Genomic DNA, 10758 nt, shown 5'->3' on the forward strand with positions numbered 1-10758 from the left:
TATTGATATATTTCAACTATGTAATATCACAATATTCTGACCACTTACTGATCAGCCATTTTTATTTTCAGCAATAAAACATTTTATTTTTTCCTTTTGAACATTATCATCTCTTCTTTAATTCTGCTGCAACTGCAAAATCACTACACTAGACTTTTCACATACTGGGTACTTAAATCTCTAGTTGTTGCAGAGATCAGTCAACTGTGTACAAGGTTTATCCTTAATTTACCACACTTCTTGATACTTGTCAGTTTCAATGTTATCTGAGAATACCTCAGTAACAAATTAATATGAATATATACTAAAATGTGAAGATATCACCTTTTTTAACAGATTTGTATATTTCATTTAACTCGATGCTGTAGAAAAACTTTGCTGTCAATGGAAGTAAACTTCTCAGATCAAAACACAACATAGAGATTTTTCTATTTAAAAGTATTCCTTGCTTCCATCAGCAATTTATCCTTATGATTATAGAACTATAATTTTGTGAAATTTAGTATATAATAGACATAAGTATCAGAATTTATTTTTAAAATTACTTCTGTTATTAATTTCTCTCTCTTTGTAGGCAGCAAAATCATGCCATCTTTCTGTTAGTTGAATGCAGGCACAGTTGGTTCTGTATTGAACTTGAACAGTTTATTTGTTCTTGGTTAGGAGGATGCATTAGAAGTGATGTTACTGATGGAAATCTTCATACATTTTAGTATAGAGACTAGGTGTTTAAAGTAAAAGGAAAATTATAATAATGTTCATGTAGTCTTATGGCAGAAATGAATTTATGATAACAAAACACATACTGTTTGCTTACTTTGAGTTTGCTGGAAGAGTGATTCTAACAAAAGGCAAACTCTAATATTTGTAAATGTACCAGTTGTTAAGGTTATTTATTATGTATGCATGTTCTATTTGTTTTCTAAATTTAGTTATATTTTTTTAGAAAACTTAAAGTTAGTTTTTTTTTATCTAGAAAGATGACTCCTGCTTTTTACAATATGTTTAGAAATACAGGTGTTCATACAAAGGAAGAAATAAAGGTGAGTGAGTGAAGATTAAAATTAAGGTTTATTGTTGATGATGATTGAATACATGACAAAAATCTTCATCTTTATGTTAATCATATATGTTAGGCATTTCTTAAATTTACTTTCAAAAGAGTTGTCGTAGTGACTTGCTGTACTACAGATACACTTAAGATCAGTAACTCCTACTCATTCCCAGTCCACCCCCTCAAGAAGGTAATTCAACCTTCTGAAAGTGTTTGAGCTGTCAAAGTGAGATGTTTTCACCCATAATAAAATTGGTTTGAAATATTTTATTTATTTTAAAAACAGATTAGTCAGGTACAAAATTAAAAACCATGTTATTATAATAGAATGTAATACAAGTACCAAATAATCACTTTCCTCATATTGAACTAAGGATTTTTGACTTCCACCATGTATATATACGAAAAATTTGTCAAAAAGATTGTGCATAGTTTTTATGTTTTAGATTTATAGAAATAACGTTAAATAATAATGAATTTAATTGCTGTAATTGCTTAATATTGAAATATTATGTATTGTTTTGGACATAAGTCCACTTTAAGTACAGAGACTGTGAGGCTAAAGGACCAATGATTACATTAATGGAACAGTGAATCTATTTAATGGCATTCACCTTAACCTAAGAAATGCTATAAACTGTTTGTCTCAATTATTTTATGACATTATATGTAAATATTTTTGAAATGAATGTAACACTTAATTAGTAACTTATTAACCTTCTACTTAAGGACTCATAAAATTACTAGATATATAGTGTGTTAGTAACAAACCTAAAATATTAACAGATTTTACATCTAAAGAAAAAGTATTGTGATGTTCACCAAAGAAATCATTCATCCAGATCCACAAAGAAACTTAAACTATGATTTTACAGATGTCTGTGTATGTATGTGTGTGTGTCTGCTTGTAACTAGTGATCCACTAAACTGACATCAAATCATGAACAGTGATAATGGAGGGTTTAGTGTTTGGATCTGACTGCCCTATTCCAACCCCCACTCGAGAGATTCCTATGCCTTTCCTGTGTGTTGAACAAGTATGTCAGCTAATTATTTTATAAAAGTTATCAAAAGCTGAGAATATGGGTTTTAGAAATGAATGTCACACCTTGAATGACCCTTTTCTAGCAAAGAAACCTTAAGCTTTTGTAAAGGGTAAACTAGATAACTGTATCTAGTCTTCTTCTAATGACACATGTTGATAGTTGTTTCTTCAGAGTTGTTCAAGAGCATTTCGTTTTAAGGTTTGTTATTTCCTGATTTGGATTGCATTTTTTGATTAAATTTCTAAGATTTGTATTTTAAATTGAGTGAATGACTTTTTGTTTTTTGATTTTCTGACTGTTGGTTAATATGGTAAGAAATTTTAAATGGTTAAAATCAGTATTAAAATGTTAGAAACATTTTTCACTGTTTAGTTCATTTGATTATTTATTATATTTTTGTTTGGAAGTACCTAATTTAATTCTTATAATCAGTTTTAACTTTCCTCTTTAAGTAATAAATTTTGTTAATTTTCTTAAAAAAATTTCACTGTTAGGGTCCTCAGAACGTAAATTAAGGTCCTGTCTAACAGATTTTTTTCCTTTAAAATGTTAATTCTTTGCTTGGTAATGAAATTTACATTTTCTGGACTATTCATGATTTGATATGGCTATGCAGTATGGAGAATTCACAAAGGCCCAATTTGTCATTCCTCTTACTGGTATCTTCAGTTAGTAAGTGGCTTCAATACATCGTAATCTTTTAGAGAAAGGTATATTTTCAGCTTTTCTGATATCTGCACGTTGTTGTAGAGCCCAGTTATTGGCATAAAAGAGAGATTTATCATAAGAAATTGTGTATAATTACTTGGCTCCAGAAAAAAACATAAAAATTTACACCATTTTAGGTAGTTTTAACATAATTAGTGTTAGCTATAGTCACTTGAGAAGTGTTAACACCTTTGTTCCATTAGTGTAATTGTTAACAAACATTTATGAAACATCACACAATGAAATATGTTTTTAAAATGTTGAAAGCAGTTAAACTTGTTATTATCTTTATTATTATTTCACATTTTTATGTCAGTAGAAAAATCTTTCAATTGTGTGTCTTTGAGAAATATAGAATGTGTTCAATCTTTCAATTTACTTGAGCTTTGTACAAAGTTATTACCATTAATTTTTTCAATATTAAAAAAACTGGGTTCTGCATTCAAGTGATATCAGGGTGGTTGAAAAGTATTTATGTTTGGTTGATGACAGTCAGAATTAAGCAAACTACATGTAACCAGCCCCTCAGTTGATTACCTTTACAACAGAAATGATGAATGGTACTTCAATTCTGTTGCCAAGCTGAAACTATGATACTAGTGATATCAAACACTTTAGGTGCAAAGAGAAAGATTAATAATGTCTTTGAATATCTTAAAAACTTACACATTTTTGTGTACAATTTGTCTTAAATTTTATTGTTAGTGTGAGTCTGAGCATGTTAAATAACTTGTATTTCACATTTCCTGTGTTTTGTATCCAGATTACTCTGAAATAAAATAAAATGTTCCTTTTTATTCTTCTTATTGTTTACATGTTGTTTTTATTTTAGCCTCACCCAATCTTAGCTAAGTTATACAGAGGAGCTGCAAGAGAAGAATTGATTTTTGATGTTGGAGTTATACCTATGTTGACACCTCCTCTGCCTTGGACCTCGTTACGCAGTGGGGGATATTTACTCTCTCCGAGTAAGAATTTTTATTGTAATATATGTCTACACCCTTCATAATTATTTCTCTTTTTTTATGTAATCTTGTATATATATATATATATGACATTAGCAATCAAGGGAAAATTACAACAATTTTAGTAAAGTGTCCCTGAAACATGGCAAACCAAGCAATCAAGGGAAAAATACAACAGGTCTAGTAAAGTGTCCCTGAAACATAGCAAACCCAGCAATCAAGGTAAAAATACAACAAGTTTAGTATAGTGTCCCTGAAACATAGCAAACCAAGCAATCACGGGAAAAATACAAAAAGTTTAGTATAGTGTCCCTGAAACATAGCAAACCAAGCAATCAAGGGAAAAATACAACAGGTTTAGTAAAGTATCCCTGAAACATAGCAAACCAAGTAATCAAGAGAAAAATACATCAGGTTCAGTAAAGTGTCCCTGAAACATAGCATACTGAATACAAGTCTAAAGAGGTTATAATTTCATTGTACAAGTCACTGATTAGGCTACATTTGGAGTATTGTGTTCAGACATGGGCTCAGGTAAGACATTGAATTACTTGAAAGGGTTGAGAGGAGGGTTAATAGAATGGTACCTGGGATGGAGGGGTTGTCATGCAATGAGATCTCTGAAATTGTTTTCTCTTTTAAAAAGAAGACTTAGAGGTGTTTAAGATTGTTCAGGAAATTGATAGTGTTAATGCATTATCTTTTTTCTTACTAAATGGTGAGAATAGTAAGACTATGGGACACAAATATAAATTTTGGCAGGGTAGGAGTCATTTTCAGCTTAGGCAGTTTTATTTTTCTAACAGGTTGGTTGGCCTTTGGAATGGGTTGCTTTCTGGTGTTGTGGAGGCAGTGAGTTTAAGATAAAGCTTGATAACTATATGAATCATAAGGGCTGGCTTTGAGGGTTTTTTAATAGTTTAATTTAGAGGATTGGACAGTCTAGATGGACCAGTAGATCCCTTGTTAGCCCCAAGCATTATGTTATTATGTGTATTACAGTTAATTTCATCCTTCAACCTTTAGTTTAGAATACATCGTAGTAAGGTATATTCATGTAATTTTTGTGTAAATATTCTGCACATAGATAAAATTACATCCTTGTACTCCTGGTGTTGAAAGGTCATAAACATGCACTATTCTTCTTACTCAGGTAAAGGTTATATACATCAATGGCTATTTTATGGAAGTTTGTACTAGTTTGACCCTGTCATAATAAGAAACTTAAGAATATAGCTGAGACAGCTTGTGACCCTGAATACTTAAAACAATAACCCAGTTTCATCTCCAAAACTTTTCAAATGAACAGCTATCACAAATAGTCCATTGGACAATCACTGGAGGAAAAAATATCACTCAGGTGGTACGAGACAAAAATTATGATAGTAATTGAAAGGAATGTTCTTTAGTATAGTTACTAATATACAATAGTGTCAGGAAATTTTAAAATATTCAATATAGAGAGAGAGTGAGAACTACTTGAATAAAGCAAGAGTTGGATTTTCATTTATGATATGTAGACTTCCTTTTGTCAACAGTTCATGATCATTACATCCATAAGTTAGAATTGAAATGGAGTGTGATGGTATTTCTTTGGGAGAGTTAGGTGAAGTTTGAAGTTTAATTCCAATTCTGTTAGAAACTCTCATGTGTTCCAAGGTGCATATTTGCAAATGGTGAGAAGTCTTGCTTATGTAGGTGGCTTTACATCTATATTTATATACGATCTTTGAACATTAGAGTGAAGGTAAAATGTCTTTAGCTCTAAAAAGTTACTGATATGAAGAAAAACTTGAGTAGCTTAATGAGTTGGGTTTTGGCACTGAGACTTTGTTTCCCAAGGTAAGGAATAGCAAGTGTTAGAGAGAATTTGGAATGTGATTGGATATTATTTGATATAATTATTTTGATGACTAAGTGTTGTTTGAATGATTTTGGCAAAGAACAGTCAAAGTGTGTGTGTAGAAACTTGTATAATTTTTCTTTTTGTGAAATTCCTTTTCTTTCAATTGTGAAATTTCTCAATTTCTGGATGCTAACCCATATATTATGGCAAGCTTTGACATTGAATATCTGTTTACTATCATTCCTTTAGAAGAAATGATAAAAAATCTGTCTTAACAAACCATTTCCCGGTAATGATCGCCTGAGGTCTGGCTTAAACAAACAGGAACTTGCACAACTACTAAAGCTTGCTTTAAAAGAAAACCACTTTGTCTTAAATGGTCAGTTGTATGACCAAGTAGATGGCATTGTGATGGTTTCATTGCTAGAACATTCACTAGCTAATATCTTTCTTTGTCACCATGAGCACATGTGAACAAGTTTTTCTGTCGTTATATCGACACTCTACAAAAGGTATGTACGTTCTTAATCTTCCATAACCATGAACATACTAACAAATTCTTTAATCACTTAAACTCTCAGCACTCTAATGTAAAATTCATCTGTGTAATTGAAATTTTTGGTGTGGAACCCTGATAACAACCAACAAATTTAAGGCAGGAGATGCCTACAAGAAAAAAAAACATTCCCCAAATTTAACTGTTGAAATAATGCAAAACTTTCTTTTTCAACCCACAATATGAATTGAAAGAAATGTATAATACATAATCTTGATTATTAGTTTGTAATTAAACTGGAGTTATTGAAAAGAACTAAGTTTTGTAAAGTCCTTGCATGCTGCAGTCTTAAAATCATTGAAGAAATAAAAACTTTTAACCTTTTAGAGATGAAACTTTTTCATTTGAAAATACTACAAGTTTTAATCATAGTATATCATTGCAGTAAATTTGTACTCCATCTCTTCCATAAAAACACATATCATATGCAATAAGATGTTGAATTTGTTTTGGGGGGGGGGTATTTTAGCATCATAACTTTACAAAAAATGTTATACCCTTCCAATCAATTGAAGATTAAGGAGTAACACTTGTGTACTTTAATATTTTATACAGGATATTGCAGATCTTAAAGGAGAGAGAGGTAGAAACAAAAGATCACATTTTATTCATTTGTAATGGTTCAAAGAAAGCATAAAAAATTTAGTTACTGATAAGTAGTTAAGAAGTATGGCTTGTTGTGTGATGGATGACCAAAATTGGAAACTTCTGAGGAACAAATTAGGCCTAGCATTTAAAATTCTATTGATTATATTGGTTTTGAGATTATGTATATAATTTAGAAAAAAATTAGCATTCTTTTGCATTATGTTGTTACCACAAAACTTTTATTGTTTCTACTAGACTAGGATAGATGAATTAGTGGCTAGTTCAGGTAGGAAAAGCTTAACTTGAATAAAAATAATTCAAAATCAAAACATTATTTTTGTGCCATTTAGACAGTTAAGTTTTTCTTTGTCACTTTTATCTTGTAGGTCTAATATGATTATGTTACAATTAATTCATCATAATTTTATTAATGAAATATTCTACTTCAGCAGTTATAATTAAATATTGTTCATGTTATCCATCAGGATTTTCACCAAACTCTTTGAATCACTGCTGTTTTTATGGCTACTAGTTGTTTTATATGTTTGTTATATGATTATCCATTTTATTTTTCTCTTTATTAACTTTTATGTATCTTTCTATCTAGCATCTTTTATCAGATTGCCAGACATGGCCCTACAACAACGTTTTCTGCTGGAGAAAACACCTGTTCAAGAACTCTACCCTAGTTTTGATTCTCTCAACATGCTAGCACTATGCCCATGGATTATCAATAAACCTGTAAGTATATATACTTAACATTAAATAACTGTTAAGTAGAAACTGTTATAATTTTTTATTAAAATTACCATACATCAGTTCTGCAGATACTTATAATTCTGATTTACACTGTTAACAAATTATATAAAATAATATAGTTTTACTAGAATAGTGTTAAGTCAAAAGTCTTTGTGATAATTATCATCAAACGTTTCATGGTTTTAAAATACTTGTATATTTGTAGCTTTTATTTTTTTTGCTTCAGTTGTTACAATTATAAATTTATTTTTAAAGTTTATTTATTCATTCATAGAAAAAAAGTATTCCACCAATATTTATTTCTCTCTACAACACGTGTGGAAAGAATCTTGGAAATCTGATCCTCTGCTTCTTTTTCTAACAATGATTTACTTAACCTTTAGTGTATCTCTTGATAACATGTATAGGAAGAAAACATGAAATACCTGGTGTTGTGCTTATACTTGCGATTCTAGTTGCTTGATAATCACTTTAATATTTACCATTTTTCTCTGAAGCATATCTGGGAAGAAACTGGAAAATCCAGATTAAATGGTTCGTTTCTGTGATTTGAGTTTCTTGTTAATAATTTTCTTTAAAGTTAGATACTTGTATAAACAACATATGTGGAAAGAAATTGTAAAATCAAGGCTTTATTTTTATGTTTATCATAATAGTTACATTAAAATCACTTTATTTAATTTAAAGTATTTCTGTTTGAATTATATTTTACAAGTAAACTGTTAATTTTCAGTTTATTCTTATAGGAATATTTATTTTTGAATGTTCACAGGTATTGGATTTAATTATTGAAGTTTTTCGAAATAAAGGTAACGTAGAACTGGGTATCCCTAGACCTCCTTCCGAGTGTGAACCTATGCCAAAACTTATACCGTAAGTTTACATGTTCCTAGCATTACCAATATAGTAAATATATACATACATATTTAGAGTTTGTTAGGAATTAATGCAAATAAACAATCTTTCGCCAACATAAAAATAGTCAGCATAAATTTTACATTGTTATTTAGGATTGAGGAGGAACACTTCCAAGTTAAATTTATAATTTTCAGAATAAATTCGATGATCAAATACATTAATTTATGTTAGTTTTAACATGTCTTGTACAATATATTATTTATGATATATATATATATATATATAATAATAAATTTTAAAACTTTTTTAAATGCTGGTGTAGTGTGTTAAAATACAAATATTTGAATATGTTGTTGTTAAGCATATAACTATCATATTTTCTTGGTATGTCTTTTTGTTGTTAATAGTTTCTAATGAGTATTAAGAATGTAATATATTGTATCAGTCTTTTTTTTTTCAACTTATTGTTAACATAGTGAAACTCTTAAATTAATTTTTCTGTTGGATTTGTGATCTTTTATTTGTGATTGAAACTTTTCAAATGTAGAGGCCTCAGTAAGACTGAGAAAGCTAGAATCAATAGAGAACGGATAGCTATCAAAAGAAGACGAGGAGAAATGTATAGCTTGTGGTGTGATGCTCTTTATAAACTCTCTATTGCTAAACATGTAAGTTTTCTAAAAACAAATCTTTATTCTTGTTACTGATCAACTCTGCTGTACTTACACCAAGAAGTTATAGAATTTTGCTGGTATTTTAGAAATAGTAATATTTTTATTCTACTATTTAGAATGTTTGAAGAATTTGTAGTACAGATATATGTTATTAAAAACCAGTTGGTCCAAAATATATAGAGTTTTCAAGAATGCTTAAAGAACACATTAAGTTATGTATAGACATAAATACATCAATTCTTATTGGTTGACACAGTGAATTTAATAAATATCTGCAGTTTAAAATTTAAATGTTGAAAGAAAATCATACACTGTTAAAAAAGGATCATGGTAAATTACTTGTCGGAAGGTTTGGATTAATTTTACGTCGTAGCTAAGTTGATGCGTGATGTATATAATTATATTATTTATTCTAAAATATGTAATTTATATTTGTCACTTCAGTGAGATCTTACATCAAACCTTTACTGTTTTGTTTTTAATTAGTTTGAAAACAAAGTTTTTTGGTTTCCCCACAACATGGACTTCAGAGGACGGGTGTATCCCTGTCCTCCTCACTTCAACCATTTAGGTAAAGTTTAAACTTCTGCCATTTATATGTATGTATACATGTAATGTACTGTTGTGGAATATGATTTAGGCTCTTTGAACAAGTGGACCTAAAAAGTCAGTGACTGCATGTTTGATGAATAATGGGTGTGATATTTTTCTAGAGGTTAAAGGTCATAATTAAACCTTTGCATGTTGTATTGTGAGTGTTTAGGAACTGAAAAGATTCACCAATACGTATGTTTTAGATCTCCTTTATTGAGAGAACTCATCATTTAAGTGAAATGAAACTGGTTTGACAGAAACACAACAGTAGATATATATTAAAGTTTGATCTTTCTTTAAGTTAGATCCCATGTGAAGCTGGTTTGACAGAAACACAGCAGTAGATATATATTAAAGTTTGATCTTTATCTACTGTTGTGTTTCTGTCAAACCAGCTTCACATGGGATCTAACTTAAAGTTCATAGTTACAAGGTAGTAAAGGGTTAAAGGAAGATGAAATTTTAATGTATGTATACTGTTGTGTTTCTGTTAAAGCAGAATCACATGGGATTGACTTAAAGAAAGATCAAACTATAATATATATCTACTGTTGTGTTTCTGTCAAACCAGCTTCACATGGGATCTGACTTAAAGAAAGATCAAACTATAATATATATCTACTGTTGTGTTTCTGTCAAACCAGCTTCACATGGGATTGACTTAAAGAAAGATCAAATGATAGTATATATCTACTGTTGTGTTTCTGTCAAACCAGCTTCACACGGGATTTAACTTAAAGGAAGATCAAACTTTAATATATGGGTGTACATACTATAACTCCAAAAGTACTTAATGTTCCTAAAGAATGAGTCATCAGTCAAATAGACATTAAATTGAACATAAAATGAGAAGGCCATGAGAGCATCAAAAAAGTTGATAAACATTTATGATTATGACAAATCAAAGTAAAAAATTCACAACAAAGAAAAGCTAACCAGCTACTGACTGGAATAGTTCAATGAATCTGAATAGGAGAGGTGTCTGAAGATACAGAATATACATAAGGCTTGGAGATGGCTTGAATGGGTAATGAAGAAAAATTTAATATAAGTTTAACATAACAACAAATGTACAACGTTTCGACAAGGTTTTATCATCATCTGATCGAA

The 10758-nt window shown here is 29.8% G+C and overlaps 1 protein-coding gene across 1 annotated transcript in view; it reads left to right on the forward strand.

Annotated features, from left to right (window-relative positions):
- The first annotated feature begins 970 nt into the window (after positions 1-970).
- The window catches only part of LOC106470227 (DNA-directed RNA polymerase, mitochondrial-like), a 29219-nt gene continuing 19431 nt past the window's right edge, over positions 971-10758 (forward strand). The window contains exons 1-7 of the mRNA XM_022398821.1: positions 971-1043; positions 3641-3776; positions 7371-7504; positions 8295-8395; positions 8928-9048; positions 9541-9630; positions 10044-10081. Coding sequence (XP_022254529.1) covers positions 981-1043; positions 3641-3776; positions 7371-7504; positions 8295-8395; positions 8928-9048; positions 9541-9630; positions 10044-10081 — 683 coding nt within the window. The 5' untranslated portion in view covers positions 971-980. The remainder of the gene's footprint in view (positions 1044-3640; positions 3777-7370; positions 7505-8294; positions 8396-8927; positions 9049-9540; positions 9631-10043; positions 10082-10758) is intronic.

This window comes from Limulus polyphemus, unplaced genomic scaffold (genome assembly GCF_000517525.1).
Source record: "Limulus polyphemus unplaced genomic scaffold, Limulus_polyphemus-2.1.2 Scaffold3889, whole genome shotgun sequence".
Taxonomy (NCBI): Eukaryota; Metazoa; Arthropoda; class Merostomata; order Xiphosura; family Limulidae; genus Limulus; species Limulus polyphemus.